The 22,418-nt window shown below is 43.0% G+C and overlaps 1 protein-coding gene and 1 non-coding gene across 2 annotated transcripts in view; both read right to left on the bottom strand.

The window, feature by feature from the left end:
- The window catches only part of Isx (intestine specific homeobox), a 176,713-nt gene extending 161,880 nt beyond the window's left edge, over positions 1 to 14,833 (bottom strand). Inside the window, exons 1-2 of the mRNA XM_060363328.1 lie at positions 14,637 to 14,833; positions 14,387 to 14,570 (exon numbers count right to left, since the gene is read on the bottom strand). Of these exons, the coding sequence (XP_060219311.1) occupies positions 14,387 to 14,570; positions 14,637 to 14,833 (381 nt within the window). The remainder of the gene's footprint in view (positions 1 to 14,386; positions 14,571 to 14,636) is intronic.
- Positions 14,834 to 22,022: 7,189 nt separating this feature from the next.
- On the bottom strand, positions 22,023 to 22,151 carry LOC132646180 (small nucleolar RNA SNORA17). Its single transcript, XR_009584304.1, has one exon. It is a non-coding gene; the product is annotated as a small nucleolar RNA SNORA17 (small nucleolar RNA).
- Positions 22,152 to 22,418: the final 267 nt, after the last annotated feature.

Here is a 22,418-nt window from a genome sequence, read left to right as displayed (position 1 = left end):
ACAAAAAAAACATATTCATGTGACACAATTGAGTTTCCAAAGAAACCAGAAACTTCCACTTCAGACCACCTCAATGGAATACTTTAAGGCTCAATTTAGAAACACATGGGAAAATGAAGCAGAAAAGCAAACCCCATAGGGGCTTTTAAAATCTCACTCGTGGTGACATCATTTCAAAGGGGAAAAGTGCATGGATTGCAGGAGGAGGGTGGGTAATGAAGACCACCTCTTCAAGAATAAAAACCCACATGGCTACAAGAAATGGAAGAACAGGTATCATGTGACTCAGTTCTCATGCAATAACATAAAAAGATTGCTACTGCCTGGTGAACAGTGGGTAGCCTTGACAGTGGTATTGGTGTTAAGCCTGAAATTGCTGCACTGAGACCACTACTCACATATGCAATCTGAAAAAGGGTTTTTATTTTGTAAATGCAAGAATATTGCATTCAGGGCTCAGCCACTTCAGAAAATGGTAATCCTGAGAAGAATCTGCAGGCTCCTTTTAAAGCCAGCTAGGAGATTTCCAGTCACAGTTAGGTAATCCTTACCAGGATTAGATGGGTTCACGGTAAGGAGTACTTGTATGTTCCTGATTGGTTCTGATCTTAGGGAAGGAATAGACACCTCATATAGCTCCAGGCCAGATGTCGGGGCAGTTGCTGAATGGCTGCCTATCTCTTGTGTTTTTGTTTGTTTGTTTGTTTTTGTTTTTTCAGGAACTCAGCAAACAAGAAAGAGGGAAGGGTGGAAAAAACTTTGGACCCAGTCTCAAAATGGAGTTAGTCAGGTCCTCTCAGTTGGAAGTGTAAGAGAACCTTGGCCAACTGGATAACAGAGAAACTGGGTAACTGTGCAAAACAGTCTTCCTTTAAGGACATTCTAATTTCAGAAGCAGTCTTCCATTGTCTTTTGGACACAGATACAGTTGTGTTTTGTGGACAAATACAACCACTATAGTCAATAGATACCTTTATACCTGGTAGTTGAGTGAAACAAATAACATGACTGAAGCTTTTGTTCTCTATCTTCATGTGTCTCTAGATAGTGCCTAATGACTTCCTCAAGACCTGATCCCATCTGCTCATCCTCTCCCAACTTGGTGATCTCTACAATTACTACCTGGGCTGCCTGTGAGCTCCATCCAAGCCCACAACTGATGACCCATAATAACAGGCTCTGGAAACTGCTAATAAACTACAAGACAGAAACCCATTTTCCATAATCATGTTAATTCTGGGTCTTCCCCTTTTAGTTTGTTCCCTTCATTGAATCTATCCTCAAATATACCACAGGTCCTCTGAGATTCACCTGATCATCTGCTTAGGGTCTTTTCTTCAAGCCCAGTAATGATCAATTCTAGGTGACAGCCTGCTTTAATGGCTTAGTGATTAATGGGTAGTTAGACAGGACTCTATTCTTAGAAGAGTGCTGAGCTTCATTTATATTCTCCCATAGCTGTTTTAATATAGTAAGTTTTGAACAAGGGGACCTGTGTTTCCTTTTTCACAGGACCCTGGTGGGTTGTGCTGTATGGATTCTGATCAACTTCATTCAGGCCCCACTCTATATTATTATATGCTGTTATGAATTGACTAATCCACAGCCCTTCTCTTGTTGCTGAAGATTCAGCTGCCTTGGTCTTGGCATTTTTCTTTATATCCTTTCATTACTCTTGACCAATGGGATGTAAGAGCCAAGAGACAAATTGTCCTTCCTTCTTCTCTTATTTTGAGCTGCATTTGATGTGTTAGAAGATAATCCTGTAGGGTGGAACAATTAATAGACTTCTATATTATTTTTCTCTTTGCTCCAACAAAATACTGAACAAAAGTAGCTAGAGCAAGGAAATTTTTATTTTGACTCACAGTGGCAGGAGCTTGAGGGAGCTGGTTATATTGCATCTGCAGTCAGAAAGCATACAAAAATTGATGCTTTTTTTTTCAGCTTGCTTTTCCTCTTTTATTATTGTGGCTAGGGTGGGTCTTCCCTCTTCAATTAACCTAATGTAGAAAATCTCTTATGGACATGCCCACAAATCTATTTCTAAGATGATTCTAGATCCTGTGCAATTGACAATGGAAACCATCCCACTGCACCTTCACCCTGGCGCACCCCTGCTCCAGACACACTACCTTTCTTACCATCCCTGCTTTTGGGTTTGCCTTCTAGTGTAGCAAGAGTGCTCACCAAGGACAACAATACCAATTTTACTAGAATTTTCTGGGAGAGACTAATTATGATGGGTCTTAGGGATCCTGGCAGTTCTCTCTGATCAGTCTTACACAGTAACTCAGTTGGGCATGAATGTCACAAACTAGCATGTATTGGTTGAGAATCTGCATTCTTTGCCTCTATGTCTATGTCTCTGTCTTAGTAAACAGTCACAGATAATATTTTTGCTGCCTGAGTGCTTTAATTTTAGGTTCTTCTGAACATTGGATCTCATACCAGTCCACAGCTCATGCTGTAGATTAAATAAATCCAGTGCTCAACAATTAGCACTGGATCAAGCATTGGTTGTAGTTATTTGTAAGGTAGCCTTTGTTATTATTTATGCATGTCTGGAAGGCTTATCTTCCTAGGCTCCCAGCTTAGTCCTGGGATCTGACTATATGGGTTGTCTGTTCATAAAGGAGATGAGTAAGTTACAATCAAACATAGTCTTTGGGCATGGGTGCCTGTGACCTCAAAATATAGGCCTACTGCTCATAGCAAATTGCCTACATTCTCTATGCTTTTGTATACATAGTTACTGGAGAATAATTTTGGCTCCATTTTTTTACCCTTGCCAAGAACAGAATTTATTCTTTTTGTAAGACATTGAATAAGAGGTTCAGAATACCCAAAGATAGACATTTATCAGGAGGTATTTGATTTAAAATAGGGTATTAGTCTTGCTCAGGGTACTAACACATCAAATGGTAGTATTAGCAGCCATCGTTTAGGATATTCTTCATGTAAAGTGAGCTGAACCTTTCTTCTTGTCTTTGGAGGATAACAGGATGTTGGTAGAGATGGAAAAGTGAATAAAGAAGGGAATGTAGATTCTAGAAACCTGCCTTCTTCTTTTGACTTAATGTGATTGGCAGTACTGATAGCCAATTACACAGTGGCTTTCTTATCTCACCTGTTAGCTCATCTGGAGCTCTCTTTATTATTTATGTTTTCCCTTTAAACCATTTGCTTCATTTGTATAAACTAGCTGAAGTGCTCTGGATATCCTGGTATCTGTCCTATATGCTCAGCGATGAAGGATAGGGCAACTCATGTAAACGGCCAAGAAGGCTTTTCACTAAATGTCTTAGAGTAACCTAACCTGTTCTTTTCCATTAAAATATATTTAATCACTGATGCAGCAGAAGCAGAAAGAGTGAGGACAAACTTCACAGCAGTAGCAATCATGCTTTATTGACCGCATACTTTCATTATTTTTTATTTAATGTATGTGCTGAACATTATTATCTTTAACCTTTAAAACATTTTATTTTTACTTATGTGTCTATGGTGGGGTAGTGGTAAAGATGGGGGCACATTCATTTTGGTGCCTGTGGATGCCAGAAGAGAGCTAGATTTGCAGATGGTTGTAAACCACATGACAAAGGTGCTGGGAGCCAAACACAGGTCCTCTTCAAGAGCAATGCATGTTCTTAACTGGTGAGCCATCTCTCCAGCCTGCCATTAGCTTTATCTTAACAAATAAGGAAACCAGCTCAGGGAGGCTAAGTAGTCTCTCAGGGATAGCACATGATTTAGTGTTGAATGATGCAGCTGGAATTTATATCTGGGGTTTATCTGAATGTTTCTTCTTGTAGAAGAAAAATCTACTATAGATTTTTTTTTTTTTTTTTTTAGTCATGTAGAATGTAGACATGGGATATGAAGTGTCCAGCATATAGCAGTGGAGTATGAAATGTTAGTTTTCTCTTTCTTTTTTTCCAAGGTTGCACTCACTTAGTCTTTCCTTTCCTCTTCAGACACGGATCTTACCTTCCCCTCTTAAAACGTTATATTCTGGACTCAGAGTTTCAAAATAGATTTTTTTTTTTTATTACTGTCTCTCTGAGGATTCCAAGTTCTCTCTTGCTTTGGCCACATTCACTGTGAATGCTGCCTTTGGAGTCCCAGTTTTCTGTCTGCTCATTGCTCCCGGCCACTGGTATGGCCTCTCTATCATTTCTGCTCTGTTGAGCATCCAGGGACTTGTGGTTTCTGTCTTTTGACTTTTGTCTGAAAAACATATCTCACATCAGAATGTGAGCAGTACAGTTTTAAGTTGCCAGCAGCAGGGTCCATGACTGATTCACAGCCATCACTCCCATTTTTGCAGTGACAGAGATTAAAGCAAACTTGAGAGAGCCTGAGCATTGCTTAGATAATAACATTTCCTAGTGCATTCTGTATGCTAGTCTTCTATTGATGTGGCTCATTTCATCAGGTTCTCAAATTTACACTACTTGATAAGCTTGTTTAATTCTATTTAGTTCACTGTCATCATGATAACAACACCTGACAAACAAGGGACTCGGGTTCTTAGTTACTACATTTTGAATGAGTCTCTCTTTCACCGAAGCTAGAAACATATTTGGCAACTGGTTCAAGGCTGCACAACATGCATAGATTTAGGAAATGAAATCAGATAAACAGACTTGGGTTCTTCAACCATCCCACACAACAGTCTCTAGTTATCAGAGGCCACAGGAGAGGTAGATGACTTAGATGGATCTGCTATGTACTGAGATGGCTCAGCGGCACACACACACACATAGATGTGGGGGAAGGAGAGAGCAAGGTGGGAAGAAAAGGAAGAAGGTAGGGAGAGAGGATTTTGTTTTTTAAAAAGAGCTGTAACCTTCCAGCTAGGATTTGAATCCTAGTCTTGCTGCTTATTAGGTTTGAACAAACCCTTTAACAGTTGACCACAGTCAGTGCTCACTGACTCATCTCCTTTAACCTTCTAGCCCCCACAATTTGGGCCTGAATTGTGTTTTTTCAAAATTTATATATTGAAGCTCCCCAGAAAGTAACTTTATTAGGAGAGGGAATATTTGCAAATGTAATTGGGTAAACAGGAAGCCACTAAAGGGGAGACTAAATCCGGTATGATTGGTGCCTTTATAAAAAGGGAAAAAGTTAGGCTGGACAGATGGCTTAGTCAGTAAAGTGCTTGCTGTGCAAGCATAAGGGTGTTGGCTCAGGGCCTCAGAATCCATATGAAAAAAGCAGGGTGTGGCAACAAGGGTGTAGTCCCTGTATTGGGGAGGAAGAGACAGGAGCAATATAGCCAAATTAGTAACTTCCAGATTGAGTTAGCCAGAAAGTAAGGTAGAGAGGGACTGAGGAAGATAGCTTTCATTGGCCTCTGGCCTCCATACGCATGCACACAAATATGCACATGAACCCACATGTATGCTTGCACACACTTATGAACATGCACACACATATACACACAAATAAAAAAAATAAGGGGAACTTTAAACACAATGACACATATGAGAGAAGACAAAGAAACAGAGTAGATGGCCACCAACAGGGAAGGCTAGAGTCCTGGAATAAAGCTTTAATTCTCAGCCTGGAAAGGAAGCCACACTTTGACCCTGAACAGACACCGTGTAAGCTCTCCAGCTAGTTGCTCTGACTTACAACAGTCCTAGCAAATCAACACTGGCAGGAAACAGAGCGTTCCCAGTTTGTCTTGCCTTGTAGCAGTGGCTGGTCATGTGACACCATGTTACAATGAGCAGTGAGGAAAGGAAGCTGGAGCTTTGAGGGGGAGTATTGACGACTAACAGGATGTGGTACCCGGAGAAAGCACACGATTCTGTTTTTGTTGCTGCTTTTATTACTGTAACTGCCTGCTTCTAGACTTTGGCAAGCATCTTTTTCCTTAACCCTATGGGTCTTGCCAGCTGGTACTTGTAGCTGAGTAACTCATGATACACTCAAGATTTCTGCAGTGAGGGAGGTGACCAAACTCATGGGGCTTCTGAGCAGAAGCAATGAGGATCTGCATGAAATGGTAAAAACGACCACACTGAGTTATTGTTAAAGTTAACCAAAGCTTCCCAAAGCTATCATCTTCGGAGAGCTTAGTCATGCCCCTAAGAAAGCTTCCAGTAAGAACCCCTACGAAGAAGCCAGATGGGCTGAAAGACATTTGGCTTCCAGTTGCTTAGAGTGGTTATTATTTAAACCTGGAAGGAGGTCTGGAGATAATTTAGTTCAACTATCTCATTATATGCCTGAGAAAACTTGGGCCCAGAGAGGCTAAGTGACTTGTTCAAGGTCACAGAGCAAGTCTTTGGCAGACACAGGCCTTGGACCTCATAGATAGTCTTCCCTATGATAACCGGATGGAGATGGAGACCCTAGTACTTTAAAAAAATTTTTAGTTTATTTTTTTCAGAATTTATTCATTATATATCTCAATTGAAGCCACCTCCCCAAACTCTTTACAGCCCTACCCTTCCTCTCTCTTCCCCCATCCCCTTCCCCTGGTCCACTGAGAAGGGAAGTTCTCCTCCTCTGCCATCTGCCCATAGTTTATCAAGTCTCATCAGGACTGCCTGAATCCTCTTCCTCCGGGTCCTGGCAAGACCACATTGCCAGGGGTAAGTGATCAAAGAGCAGACAATCAAGTTTATGACAGAAGCAGCCTCTGCTCCCCTTACTTGGGAACCCACGTGGAGGTTAAGCTACTAATCAGCTCCATCTGAGCAGGGGGTCTAGGTCCTCTCCATGCATGGTCCTTGGTTGGTTCATCAGTCTCTGCAGGATCCCGTGGGCTCAGATCTTTTAGCTTTTTTGTTCTCCCTGTAGGCCTCCTGTCCCCTCCATGTCCTTCTCCTCCCTAACCCATCTTTCATAAGATTCCCTGTGCTCTGCCCAAAGTTTGGCTGTGAGTCTCAGCATCTGCTTTGATCCCCTGTTGGGTGGAGCCTTTCAGTGGCTCCCATCCTGTTTCCTCTCTTCCACTGCTCTGGTGTTTATACTGTTTGCCACTCTGAATGAAGATTTAAGCATCATCCCTAGGGTCCTCCTCAGTGTTTAGCTTCTTTAGGTCTGTAGATGGCTATCCTATATTATACAGCTAATATCTGCTTGTAAGTGAGTGTGTACCATGCCTGTCTTTCTGCTTCTGGGCTACCTCGCTCAGGATGATCTTTACTAGTTCCATCCATTTGTGTGCAATTTCATGATTCCCTTGTTTTTAATAGCTGAGTAGTATTCAGCACATTGTGTAAATGTGCCACAATTTCTCCATCCATTTCTCTGTTGAGGGACATCTGGGTTGTTTCCAGATTCTGAATATTACAAATAAAGCTGCTATGAACATAGTTGAGGAAATGTCCTTATTGAATGGTGGGCATCTTTTGGGTAAAAACCCACAAGTGGTATAGCTGAATCTTGAGGTAGCACTATTCCTAATTTTCTGAGAAAGCACCAAATTGATTTTCACAGTGGTTGTATAATTTTGCATTCTCACCAGCAATGAAGGAGGGTTCCCCTTTCTCCATATCATCTCCAGCATGTGTTGTCACTTGAGTTTTTGATCTTAGCCATTCTGATTGCTGTAAGATGGAATCTCAGAGTCATTTTGATTTGCATTTCCCTGATGACTAAGGATGTTGAACATTTAAGTGTTTCTCTGCCATGCAATATTCCTCTGTTGAGAATTCTTTGTTTACCTCTGTAGCCCATTTTTAATTGTATTATTTAGTTTGTTGGTGTCTAATTTCTTGAGTTCTTTATATACTGTGGATATTAGCCCTCTATTGGATGTAGGGTTGGTGAAGATCCTTTACCATTCTGTAGGGTGTCATTTAGTTCTGTTGACAGTGTCCTTTGCTTTACAGAACCTTTTCAGTTTCACGAGGTCCCATTTATTAATTGTAGATCTTAGAGCCTAGGTTGTTTTTTTTTTTTTCAGGAAATTGTCTTTTGTGCCAATGAGTTCAAGGTACTTCCCCCACTTTTTCTTTCAGCAGATTTAGTGTGTCTGGTTTTATGTTGAGGTCTTGGATCCACGAGGACTTTAATATTGTGCAGGGTGATGGATATGGGTCTACTTACATTTTTCTACATGAGGACACCAGTTAGACCAGCATCATTTGTTGAAGATGCTGTCTTTTTTCCATTGTATGGTTTTGGCTTCTTTGTAAAAAATCAGGTGTCCATAAGTGTGTGGGTTTATTTCTGGGTCTTCTACTCAATTCCATTGATCCACCATTCTGTTTCTATGCCAGTACCATGAAGTTTTTATTGCTGACTCTCTATAGTACCACTTGAGATCAGAGATGGTGATATCTCCAGAAGATCTTTTATTGTAGAGGATTGTTTTCGTGATTCTGGGTTTCTTGTTATTCCATATGAAGTTGAGAATTTTTCAGAAAGGGGAGGAAAGGTGGGATCGGGAGGGGAGGAGAGGGGCTTATGGGGGGATACAAAATGAATAAAGTGTAATTAATAAAAAAAACAAAAAAACCAAGAACAATCTATTCATTAGCCATTTATAAAACTGATTTAGCAGTTTGTAATTCATTGGCTAATATGTTGATAAAATAGATAATTGTTTTAATGAATTAAAAAAAGAGAATTTTTCTTTCAAGGTCTATAAAGAATTGTGATAGGAATTGTAAAGAATTTTGATTTGATGGGAATTGAATTGAATCCGTAGATTGCTTTTGGTAAGATGGCCATTTTACTATGTTAATCCTGCCAATCCATGAGCATCGGAGATCTTTCCATCTTTTGATAACTTCTATTTCTTTCTTCAGAGACTGGAATTTTTTTTCATACAAGTCTTTGGCTTGCTTGGTTAGAATTACACCAAGGTACGTTATATGTTATATCCTTTGTGGCTATTGTGAAGGGTGTTGTTTCTCCAATTTCTTTCTCAGCCCTTTTGTCTTTTGTATACAGGAGGGCTACTGATTATTTTGAGTTAATTTTGTATCCAGCTACTTTGCTGAAGGTGTTCATCAGCTTCAGGAGTTCCTGGTAGAATTTTTGGGATCACTCATGTATACTATCATATCATCTGCAAATAGTGATATGTTGACTTCTTTTCTGATTTGAATCCCCTTCATCTCCTTTAACTGTCTAATTGCTCTAGCAAGGATTTCAAGTACTATGTTGTAGAGATATGGAGAGAGTGGGCAACCTTGCCTTGTCCCTGATTTCAGTGGGATTGATTGAAGTTACTCTCCATTTAGTTTGATGTTGGCTTAGGCTTTCTGTATATCACCTTTACTACGTTTAGGTATGTGCCTTGTATCCCTGATCTCTCCAAGACTTTAAACATAAATGAATTTTGGATTTTACCAAATGCTTTCTCAGCATCTAAGGAGATTATCTTGTCTTTTTTTTCTTCCAGTTTGTTTATATCGTGGATTAAATTGATGGATTTCCATACATTGACCCACCCCTGCATACCTGGGATGAAGCCTACTTGGTCATAGTGGATGATATCTTTGATGTATCCTTGTATTAGGTTTGTGAGTATTTTTTTGCATCAATGTTCATAAGGGAGATTGGCCTGAAATTCTGTTTCTCTTTTGGGTCTTTGTGAGGTTTAGGTATCAAGGTGACTGTGGCTTCATAGAATGAGTTTGGTAATGTTCCTTCTGTTTCTATTTTGTGGAGTAGTTTGAAGAGTATTGATGTTAGCTCTTTTTTTGTAGGTCTGGTAGAATTCTGCATCGAAACCATCTGGCCCTGGGCTTTTTTTTGGATTGGAGATTTTTGATGACTGCTTTTATTTCCTTAGGGGATATAGGTAAAGTGCTAAGAAGAAGGTAATTCTTTTGCGTTTGGGTGAAAAGTTGTATAGATGTTTGTTAGGTCCATTTGTTTCATGACATCTTTTAGTGTCATTGTTTCTTTGTGTACTTGCTGTTTTGTTGACCTGTCCTTTGTTGAGAGTGGGGTGTTGAAGTCTCCGATTATTAATGTGTCGGGATTTATGTGTGGTTTAAGTCATTAATGTTTCTTTTACAAATGTTGGTGTCCTTATATTTGGGACATAGATGTTCAGAACTGAGATATCTTCTTGGTGGAATTTTCCTTTGATGAGTATGAAATGACTTTCTCCATCTATTTTGATTAATTTTGGTTGACAGTCCATTTTATTAGACTTTAGAGTGGCTACTGCTGCCTGCTTCTTGGGTCCATTTGCTTTGAAAACCATCTTCCACTGCTTTACTCTCAGGAAATGTTTATCTTTGAGACTTAGGTGTGTTTCTTGTATACAAAATATTGTTGAATCTTGTTTACACATCCATTCTGTTAGTTTGTGTCTTTTTATTGGAGAGTTGAGTCTATTGATGTTGAGAGAGATTAATGACCAGTAACTGTTAGATCCTTTTACTTTAATGTTGGTTTGTGAAAGTGTGTTTGTGTGCTTGGCTACTTTTATTTTTGCTGTAGTGAGGTTATTTCCTGGGTTTTCCTGGATGTAGTTAGCTTTCTTTGGTTTTATTTTTCCTTCTAGTAACTTCTGTAAGGCTGGATTTGTGGGTAGGCACTGTTTAACTTTATTTCTGTCATTGAATATCTCTTTTTCTCCATTTATGATGATTGAGAGTTTTGCTGTGTATAGTGGTCTGTGCTGACATCTGTGTTCTCTTAGGGTCTGCATGATATCTGTCCAGGCCCTTCTGCTTTTCATAGTCTCTGTTGAGAAGTCAGGTGTGATTCTGATGGGTTTGCCATTATATGTTATTTGACCTTTTCCCCTTGCAGCTTTTAGTAGTTTTTTCTTTGTTCTGTATACTTATTCTTTTGATTATTATGTGGCGAGAGGATTGATTTTCTTTTCTGGTCTAATTTATTGGGTGTTCTGTAGGCCTCTTGTATGCTTATGGGCCGCTAAATTGGGGAAATTTTCATCTATGATTTTGTTGAAAATACTTTCTGCGCCTTAGAGATGTGAATCTTCTTTTTACTCTATTCCCATTATTCTTAGGTTTTGTCTTTTCATGTTGTCTTGGATTTCTTGGATGCTTGTGTCAGGAATTTTTTAGATTTAACATTTTCTTTGACAGATACATTTATTTCTTCCATTGTATCTTCCACCCTGAGATTCTTTCTTCCATCTTTTGTAGTTTGCTGAATATGCTTACTCTGTAGTTCCTGTTTTATTTTCCTAAGTTTTCCCTCTACATGATATCCTCAGTTTGTGTTTTCTTTAATTTTTCCATTTCTATATTCAGATCTTGAATTGTTTTGCTTTCCTTTACCTGTCTGTTTGTACTTTTCTGCTTTCCTTCAATTCCTTTACCTGTTTCTTTGAACTTTCCTCTTTTTCTTTTATTTATTTCAATGATTCAATTATTTGCTCTCTAAAGGCCACAAACTGTTTGGCTGTATCTTCCTGTATTTTCTTAAGGATGGCCATAATCTCTTTGACTTTATCTTCCTGTATTGCTTTATGGATTTTTGTTTCCTCCATTACCATCTTTGTAAGCATAGATTTAAGGTCATCTTCTGGAATTTCACTTATGTTAGGATATCCAGGGCCACTTCCCCTTGGATAATTTGGTTCTAGAGATGCCATATTGCTTTGGATTTTGTTGATTGTGCTTTTTCACTGGCATCTACTCATCTGGCTGTCTCAGGTGTTGGCTGTTAGTTTCTGGTCCATGGTAGAATCCTGTGGTGGGGGTAGTCCCCTTGGCAGGAAGATGGTGGTTTCTGATGGAGTCCTTCTCAGCTATTTGTGTCACTGAATGGCCAGTGCTTCTCATGGACTTGCCACAGCTCTCCTCGGGTGTATGGTCCTATGGACTAACTGGGCTTGTTGGGAGCCCAGGGGCTCTCCTCTCACCAGGAGAAGTCCTGGAGACAGCTGACTGCCACTGGGTTTCTTGTTCTGTATTTAGTGAGCTGCTGCTGCTCATATACTGTGTTTGTTGGACACAGCCTTCTTGAAGAACCAGGGATCCCCGAGGTGTGGGCAGGTCAGCTAGGGACAGAGGTTGAGCTTTGGAGCAACATCTGGGGGCTGACTCTGTGGGTCCTAGGCTTCTGTAGGTCTGAGGTTGAAGTTCTGTGCCCCAGTACCCAAGAGGTAATCGGTGGCAGGTGAGTGCAGCCTACAGGTGTGTGACTGGAGGCTACAGCCTGGAGCCTACAGGAACAGGGGAACTTTCTGGGGATTAGCTGAGTGTCCTGAGGTCGCGCCTGCTGTTTACTTTACCTTGGGGTTTCCTCCTGACAGGGAGACACAGTCTGTGGTGTTTTGGGGTTCACAATTCAGTCTGGCATGGTAAATAGATGCTTCGGCATGTGGCTCTGGACTGGTGACTGATGGCCTGCTGGAGCTTGGAACCTTTTCCAGGAAGAAGAGAGGATTACATGCTGTTGGCTGGGTGACCTGAAGTTGGTTGGACCTGATTGCTTCCTTTGCCGTGGGTTTTCTCTCAACTGGAAAACCCAGTCTCTGGTGTTGTGGAGCCCACAGTTCAGTCTGTGATGGTGATCAGAGCACACAGGCGTGTGGCTCTGGGCTGGTGCCCGAGTGCCTGCTGAGACCTGGGGTTTAGCTGTGTGACCTGAGAATGGACCCTATTGCTTCCCACACCATTGGGTTTCCTCTCACCTAGGGAACACAGTCGCTGGTGTTTTAGGGCCCACAGTTTGGTCTCTTGGTCACCTAGCAGTCACTACTGTTCTGCTCATCAGACAGTGTCCTCTTGGTACCACCATCTTGGACCCTCCACCTTTTTTAAAATTTGGGGCCTATATGACATCATGTCATTTCTGCTCTGTTCCAAACAGATGAATTCTCTTTCTTTCTAGATCTTGTGTTTGGTCTTTTCTGTGCATGCACAGTCTAGCTAGCTCCACTGGGGATTGTTTTCCCTGTTGCTGCTAATAACACCACCACTGCTATTGGTCATTTATGTGCACCAGTGCAAACTTGATAGTAGTACCAACTGTGGCAACACAGTGATGTGGATGATGTTATCTACCTCCTTTTGAATTCAGGCCAATGTTTTTCATTTTTGCTGCCTCGTTGGGCAGTGGGTACAGCAAAGTGAACAAGACAGTGACCTTTCCTCAAGCAGTTCACGGCCAAGAGAAGAATAAGCTAAGAGGCTGTGTGACTTTGGGTAAAATAGTTTATCTTTGTGTGTAAATGGTTATATGTTTTGTATCCTTTATTCTAAATGCTTAGGATCAGAGGGCTTCAGGTTTTTTTAAAACTTTTTTTGATTCCATTTTTATGTTGAGATAAATAGTACACACCCACACAGACACAGACACACTTAAATTTCTTTCTTTATTTTTCTTCTTTGTACTCTTTTATATTAATTATTATTATTTATTACAGTAAATTCACTTTATGTCCCAGCTGTGGCCCCCTCCCCCATCTCCTCCCAACCTCACCCTCCCTCCCTCCTTCTTCTCTCTCTATGCCCCTCCCCTATTCCACTGGTAGGGGAGTTCCTCCTCCTTTTCTATCTGACCCTAGCCTATCAGGTCTCATCAGGACTGGCTGCATTGTCTTCCTCTGTGGCTTGGCAAGGCTGCACCCTGCAGGGGAAGGGATCAGAGAGCCTGCTACTGAGTTCATGCCAGAGACAGCCCCTGCTCCCCTTACTAGGGACCACAGTTTTAATTGATTCTTAGTGAGTTTCATATCATGCACCCTAGTCCTGTTCATCTCTCTATCCTCTCATGTTTGCTCTTTGCCTTCACAAAGTCACCCAACAATAAAACACACACACACACACACACACACACACAGAGAGAGAGAGAGAGAGAGAGAGAGAGAGAAACAACAGCAAACCCAATGATTAGAAAATATCTCATTGTGCAAGCTGTAGTATATCACAGTGTATCCCCCTGTACATACTTCTTTACCTGCAAATGAATGTTCATTGCAGTTACTCATTGATTTGGTTCAAAATCTCTGGCTTCTGTGACATCATCAATATTAGATCATCATTGGGACTCCTCCCAGTTATCCTGTTGTTGTCTTGTGTCATGGAGATCCTTCAGCTTTTAATCAGTAGAATTTACCCTTTCACAAATCACAACAATTCACAGATGGTGTAGATTTTGGGGTGGGCCATTTCAGATCTCTGGATCTGGGCTCAGGTGGTAGCAGAGCTATTTAGCCCACTGGTTTTCCCTATCTGTACCACTAGGGCAAGCTCTCCAGCACTGCTCTGGCTAGGCCATCCTATGCCACCATTAGCTGGAGGCAGGGTCAGGTTTCCTGCTCTCATGCCCTTGGGACCAGCTTGCCTGCCCCATACCTCCAGAACCATGTCTACTGTCCTGCTCAGTCAAGTCATGGGGCCAACTCCCCCAAGTACTGTAGCCTGTGAGGTGCTGGAACAGCTTTCCTGCTCTCACACCCTCAGGGCTGACTCACCCAGGCCTTCACCATCAGGGCCACCTCCATTGTGTTGTCCAGGTGAGATTCTGGGTCAACTCTCTCAAGTCCTGCAGCTGGTAGGGGGAGGCCTAGCTCCCCAGAGCACATGACACTGTGGTCAGCTTCCTGACTGTCAGAGGTGGTAAAGGGGGGTGCATCACCACTGTGCCCATGTATGGCACTGTGTGGCAGATGAGTGACTGGGTCAACTATACCACACTCACACCCTCAGAGCCAGCTTACCCACCCTTCTGCCATCACGAAGAGGCCTGGGCAAGGTGCAGTGCATGCTCTCCCAAGCAGTCGTGATATATGGAGCCATTTCTCCAGAGTGCCACATCCCGTGAGGATATCCTGTATAGTCCCAGGATATCCAGGTGGGCCCCAGCGGCTGCCCTGATTAGGGACATCCCCATGTTCTTGAGTGGTAACATCGATGGACATTGACACTGACCCCTGCCACTGCATACCATAAACTCAGACATGGTCCTCAGTGGCAGCCAGGGCTGGGAGCTCACCATGGCCCCAGGTACAGGGATGAACACTCCCAACAGGCTACTTCTCTCCACCCTTGCATCTCCAGTTCCATCTTTCTTCATAATGCTCAAGCTGTTCCACCTCTCTTTCTCTCCCATCTGACTACCACATTCTCACACACTGTGCTGGCTGCAGTTGTGGGCTGGCCACACAGCTGGCACGTTCCTGGGTGACCTCCTCCATCCACACTCTGTGATGTGTGGTCAAGCAGGTGCCTATTACCACAGAGGTAGGCAGATCTTTGTGAGTTCAGGACAGCACACAGAACAGGGCTACATAGAGATATGTTGTCTCGAAACAAATAAACAAACAAACAACAAACAGAAAACAAAATAAACAATCACCCCAAACCCCATTTTTTTTGAAACGTTTTGAGAGTTTAATACATGAATACAATATTAGCACCATTTCTACCTCCTTCTCCCCCTCTAACTCCTCCCATATTTCCCCTCTCAAATTCAGGACTTTGTTTTGTTTTATTTTATTATTTATTTATTGTTACGTATCAATATATAATTATATGTAAGAATAACATGCTGAGTACATTTAGTGTTATTCTGTGTGTATGTGTTTGGAAATGACCTTAGGGTGTCTACTTACATGACCTATTAGGCAGCTCTCTCTGGAGGAGATGGATTCTCCCTTTCTTAGCAGCCTTTTTTAGTATCTTGTCTGTCCTCCAAGAATTTTGAACTTTGGAGCATTTCAGACTGTGGATTTTTTGATTAGGATACTCAGCCTGTAAGCACTAGAGCTATATTAGAGGAGCTTACTATGAGTATTAAAGAAATTGATGTGTTTCCCTTATGACTAAGGACGTTGAACATTTCTTTAAGTGTTTCTCTGCCATTTGATATTCCTTTATTGAGAATTCTCTGTTTAGCTCTGTACTCCATTTTTTAATTGGATTGCTTGGTTTGTTGCTGTTTAACTTCTTGAGTTCTAAGATTTCACTTTACACCCCTCAGAATGGCTAAGATAAAAAACTCAAGTGACAACACATGCTGGAGAGGTTGTGGAGAAAGGGGAACCCTTCTCCACTGCTGGTGGGAATGTAAACTTGTACAACCACTCTGGAAAGCAATCTGGCACTTCCTCAAGATCCAGCTATACCACTCCTAGGCATATACCCAAAAGAGGCTCAAGTACACAATAAGGACATTTGCTCAACCGTGTTTGTAGCAGCCTGGATATTTGTAATATCCAGAAGCTGGAAACAGCCCAGATGCCCCTCAACCTTTGTGTGGGGGAATGGATACAGAAATTGTGGTATATCTATACAATGGAATATTACTCAGCAATAAAAAACAAGGAAATCATGAAATTTGCAGGTAAATGGTGGGATCTGGAAAAGATCACCCTGAGTGAGCTATCCCAGAAGCAGAAAGACACACACGGTATATACTCACTCATATAGACATATAATATAGGATAAACCTACTAAAATCTGTACACCTAAAGAAACTAATCAAGAGGGAGGACTCTTGCTAAAATGCTCAATTCCTATCCAGAAAGGCAAAGAGGATGGGCATCAGAAGAAGGAGAAAAGAGGGAACAAGTCAGGAGCCTGACACAGAGGACCTCTGAAAGGCTCTGCCCTGCAGACTATCAATGTAGATGTTGAGACTTATGGGCAACCTTTGGGCAAAGTGCAGGGAATCTTATGAAAGAAGTAGGAAATAGTAAGATCTGGAGAGGACAGGAACTCCACAAGGAAAAATCTGAGCACAGGGGTGTTTCCTGAGACTAATACTCCAACCAAGGACTAGGCATGGAGATAACCTAAGACTCCTACACAGATGTAGCCCATGGCAGTTCAGTATCCAAGTGGGTACCATTGTAATAGGAACAGGGACTGTCTCTGACATGAACTGATTGGCCTGCTCTTTAATTACCTCCCCCTGAGGGGGAAGCAGCATTACCAGGCCACAGAAGAAGACAATGCAGCCACTCCTGATGAGACCTAATTGAGTAGGATCAGGAGGAAAGAAAAGAGGACCTCCCCTATCAGTGGATTTGGGGAGGGGCATGCATGCAGAGGGTGGAGGAAGGGAGGGATTGGGATGGGAGGAGGGAGGAAATCACAGGGGGATACAAAGTGAATAAAGTGTAATTAATAATTAAAAAAAACACCCTAAATAAAGCCAAAGGTATTCTACTGAAAAAAGAAAAAAGAAGTTGATACCTGTTAAATACCAAGGACTCCACACAAATCAAGTGTTATTTTTAGCTTGCTTACTTCGCACCTCCATATCCAGCCTTTCTTAGCCACAGGATTTACTGTCTGGGTTTGTTAACTCCACAGCTACTTTGGTTGTGTAGCATGAGTGATGATCTTTCCACACTGTCCAATTCGTCTTTAATGGGAAACGCTGGAAAACGAGGGCAGTCAAAGCTGTCAGGGAGATTTGGGGACAGAGGGTGGACTCAGGGTTTGGTGCTCCTCTAGTCTGGTTACTGTGTGAGGTTTTTGCTAAGCCTTCGTCCTTCCTTCAGTTTAGAATTTCAGTAGAAAAAGAAGGTCTCCTGCCCAAGAAATTCTTAGGGGCCCCCCTGCTTGAATGTCTGATAGTTTGGTATGGTGATTGAAGGGAAAGATACAAAAGGCACAGCTGGAGAGACAGACATATATGTCCTCAACTGGGAGGGCATCTTTGGGAGTAAATAAATCCTGTGCTTTTATGTGAGGGTTTTAAAGTTGGGCATTAGAGGACAATGGAATCTGGGTTGTTGGGAAGAAACTGAAAAAGTGGGAGCTGAGTTGTCCTTCTGAGGGAACATGGACAAGCAGTCATAACATGTTGTGGAGAAAGTGGGCCACAGGGAAAGCAGGATGTGGGTTTTTGGGTTCTGGGGTCTCTGAATTATGCTCTTGGGGATTTTTGTTGGACAAGGAGAGACATGAAAGAAGTTAGAAGCCTCACCCCTGAATTGAAAAAAACTCTACTGTTTTTTTTTTTTTTTTTCTGAAGGAGCTAGGCAGATGTGGGTTCAACCCTCCCACCCCCCCATAGCTAGGGAAAAAATGGTTTCAGCTCTCAGAGCTACTATTTCCTGTAGGGACACCAAACATATGGGCTAACTTATGTTGCTGTTATATGACTTCACTAAGCTATGTTGACATGCAGAGGGTCAATAATTGTGAAATAACAATTTTAAAATTCATAAAAGCAAGGTGAAGATATGTAAGGTTTTTGATGACTGGGTTAGGTCATTTGTTCTTTTAGATATATTTATTGAGAAAAATGGATGTTTACTTATTATATAAATTTGTCCACATTTTCTCATCTTTCTGTGCCTTTAGTTTCTTGTTCTATAAAGTAGATGAGAATACTTGTAGGAAAATTAAAAAGGTACATTATCCTAATACCCAGAAGATGCTTATAACAGTCTCTGGTATATATCACAAGCTCACTATGTGGTCCTCCTCCTCCTCATTTTCTTTTTAGCATTAGGATATGATAAAGATTACTTCAAAAGGGTTTTAGATTCCAAGAAGCCCTGATATTAGAGGGAATTATTTGCCAGCTTAACAGAGATCAGTGGTAGCTAATAGCCTTAGAGGATGTACAGAACAAGCAATATTCTGTTTTTAGTTTGTTGTAGCTGGAAGTTGATGTAAGAAAAGCTCTTCAATGGAAGCATCAGATGTGAAATACTTCTCCATTCTTCCTGAGGTCATTTGCCTCCTACATGGTTGCAGGATACCTGCCACTGCCCTCCTGTCAGGATATGGCAGGGGTGCCATTTCCTCTGCTGACTAGACCTCTTGGCTCTGAATGTTCTCATGGACCTACCTTGGGAGTCTCAGGCACAGAGGGACCAATGGGATTCTTAGGGATAGTTTGTGTGATGAGAAACAGGTGCTTAGAGCTGTGGCCTAGGGCTCATCTGTCAGTTTGCTCAGCAACTAATGACTCTGAATGCTTCTTTCCAAACATCAGAGAGGCAGGATGCCAAAACAATCTCCCAGAGTGCCTTTTCTGTGGTGACTTCCCTTTTAACTCCTTTTTTCTTTCTTTTTCTCCTTTTCATTTCTTCCTTCCTTCTTCCCTCTTCTTTAAAAAGGTGTTTTGTTATGAATTGTTAAAGTTAGCACACGAAAACACTGCCTTTCATTAAGGCGTTGTCATATACACACGCTACTCTGTTCTTATCCCTTTCCCTGCTACCCCATCACTCCCTGCCCTTCTCTTGGTCCCCTTTCCCAAGTAGCCCTCTCTTTTCTTTCCATCCCGAGTATATTCCATTATTCTCTCCTTTCTACTGTCTCCTTCCCTTAAGGTCTCTTCGTCCTCTCTCATAGTTCCCTTCCAACACACAAACACACACACGCACATACACACACACACATACACACATTGTTATTCAGAATTGCAGTTATTTTAAAAAATATAATGATCTCCGTTTTCATCAATTTTCCTACATCTATCTGGTCTGCTTCCCTCTTGTACATTAGATATGAGGGCATCGGATATGTGTGTGTTCTCTCTCCATTTCCTGTCTCTTTTGTCCCAGGTGGTTAGTGAATCTTTTCTACTTAAGATGAAGCCTGAATGGCAAGGCGGAAATTACAGGGAAGAGAGCAGGAAAGAGAAAGAAGAGAGATCTACATAGAGGCAACAACCACTGCTTTAGAAAGACATGTTGAGGATATAAAGAGGGATAATGTAGTCAAATTGTAGCACATGAGAGAAACTATGACAGTAGTAACCTACATGGCTAGGGTCTTTGTGAGTTAAAGGAGGAAGCTTGAATTCTATTCCAAGGCCCACAGAAAGTCAGTGGAGAAGTCTGTATTCAAGAAAGTGTGATTAACCCACTCCTCCACTCAGAGCTTGGAGAATGTGCTACACAGGAAGCAATGGGTTACTGCAAGATGTACAAAGGTCTGTCCAGTTGTCTAGGCAGGTGGTGACAGTGGTCTGGTTCAGTGGGGGAAGAGCTGGAACACAGATCTGCTTTGCTAGTGCAACGAGAAGAATGAGGACAAGGAGATGGTTGTAAGGTATCTGCAAGAACTGTAGGTGGATGGTGGTACCTCAGAGCAGTGTGCTATAGGAGCAAGGACTCCTATATCCCACTCCACACACAAGGATGTTAACTAGGTGCTGAGAACAGAACATTCTCTCCTGCATGTCAGACCCTCCACAACTGGCCCACTGTCTTGCTCCTTCCAGCTTAGTTTCCACACTCAAGTGTAGTGTTTGAATTCTGACTATGAAGCTTAAGAGACACATCTAGATACACAACTCCATCCTTACAGGTACCTTGCTCTGGCTGCAGCTCCAGCTTCCTCTCTTTCTCTTTCTTTTAAATTTATTGGTTCTCTGTGAATTTCACATCATGCACCCCAGTTCCACTTATCCCTTCCTCCCCTTGTACCTGTCCTATACCCTTGCAAACTCCACCCCAACAAAGAAAAAAAATAATGTGGAGGCTGCAGTGTGTCACAGTATATCTTACAGTATTCCTTGTGTCCATACTTCTTTGCTTGCAAATGTTCAGTGCCTTGACTCATTGGTCTAGTACAAGGCCTCTGGCTTCTGCTTCTCTGTTGATACTGAACCCCACGGGGACTCCTCTCAGATGCTCTGTTGTTTCCCTGTCATGGAATTCCTGCAGTTTTGAATCTGTAGGACCGGCCACTTCATGCAGTCCAGCAGTTCATAGAGGGGATAGATGTTGGGGTAGGCCAACTCAAAGCTCTAGATTTGGGCCTGAGAGGTTTCTGAGCTTGTCATCCTGCCTGCTTTCCTGCTCTCATTCCCTTGGGGCTGGCTCACAGGTAACAACCTCAACCAGGGTCAGCCTTATCCTGCTGCCCAGGATAAGGGCAGGTGAGGTGCAGGGCCGTGATCTCGCCCCCCCCCCCCCCGAGTGTTGTAGCTGGTGAGGGACAGGGCCAGTTCTCCCACACTTGTGACCCCTGGGGCCAGCTCTCCTGCCTGAAATAGGTGGCCATGGGTGAGGAACAGAAGGAGGCCATCTCTCCGTCATTCAAGTCACTGGACAGCAGACAAGGGGCAGGGATGGCTCTCCTGTGCTCACAACTTCAGGGGGAGAAGAGGGTCACCTGTAACCCCCACATCCAGAACCAGCTCTGCTGTGCTGCCCAGGCCCAGTGCAGGGCCATCCCTCCTGCTCTCATACTCCCAGACCCAGGTCTCTGACCTGTTGCAGGTGGCAAGGAAGTGACGGGCATTTCTCCCTCATCCATGCCACCACACAGGAGGCGACTGGCAGGGCCAACTCTTCTACATTCGTACCCTTGGGTGGCTCACCTGCTTCTCCTGTAATGTGTGCACCCACTCTCCTGAGTACTGCAGTTGGCTAGGCATGGGGTTGGCTCTCCCGCCCTCACACCCCCAGGGCCAACTCTGCCATGATGTTCAGGTGAGGAATGGGGCTGGTTCTACACAGTGCTCAAACATCAACGTGTCCCCAGACTGCAACCCGTACTGGCTGGCTTGTGGTGGTAACAGACCCCGGCCACTTCAGGACCATGGACCCAGATGTGGCCCCTGGTAACAGCACAGGCCAAGACTCCACCACGGTCCCAGGTGGCATCACCAGGTTCTCACATCAGGCTGTTTCTCAGTACCCTCACGTCTCCAGTTCTGCCTCTTTTCACTGGGCTCACATCCGACTGTTTCTCTTTGGCTTCTATTTCTCCACCACTTGCTTGATCCTCTTAGTGGGGCCCAGAGTCTCTAAGCATCTGGGGTCATCTCAGGAGTGGTCTCAGGAGTGCTATGCCCAGATTGTACATTATGGCACCAGGCAGAAATCATCTTGGGCATGGCCTGGCCCCACACTGGCCTGTGTGGTGCTGGACTGTGGTCATCTCAGGCTAGCTTCCTGTCTGGCCCCATGGCATCAAACTGGTGGTCTTCTCACCTCAGGCTTGCTGCTCCTCGTCTGGACCTGCCTGCTTGGCCCCATGAAAGGGTCATCTGCCTTGGGTCACTTAAGCCTGTAGGCCTGTGGTCCCAAGTGCAGTTCTTCTAGTGCAGGTATGCTCCCTGTCCTGGGAGCTGGTCTGGTCCTGTGTGTCACTGGGTTGGTGGTTGTCTCAGGCTCACTTTTGTCAGGGAGTGTTAGGATGCTAATCATTCAGATGTTCGCAGGCTGGAACACTGAGTGCAGAGCTAGCCCCTCTCCTCTCTGCCCACTCTGACACACAAGTGACACAGAGCCACACCTGCAATATCTGTAGGGCAGGCCCCTCTTTCTTAATAGCTTTGTTCTCTTCCTCCATACTACCCAAGAGTCCCTCTGTGCCACCCTAGGCCACAGGGTGTCTGTTCACTCAGTACAATTTGTTAAGAAAGATGACACAGCATGCATGAACACCACCAGGAAATATCAGAGAGTGTCTGTGTTCTCTCCAACAGCCTACCTTCGTTAGCAAAATGCCCCAATTCTTCCCACTCTCCCGGTCTCAACTGGTACTGGGAAATCCTTGTTGATGACTTCTACACAACTCTGG

The sequence above is a fragment of the Meriones unguiculatus genome, chromosome 10 (assembly GCF_030254825.1).
Source record: "Meriones unguiculatus strain TT.TT164.6M chromosome 10, Bangor_MerUng_6.1, whole genome shotgun sequence".
Classification (NCBI taxonomy): Eukaryota; Metazoa; Chordata; class Mammalia; order Rodentia; family Muridae; genus Meriones; species Meriones unguiculatus.
Note: the sequence above shows the minus strand (reverse complement) of the source record. Positions and strands in the feature narration are given on the sequence as shown.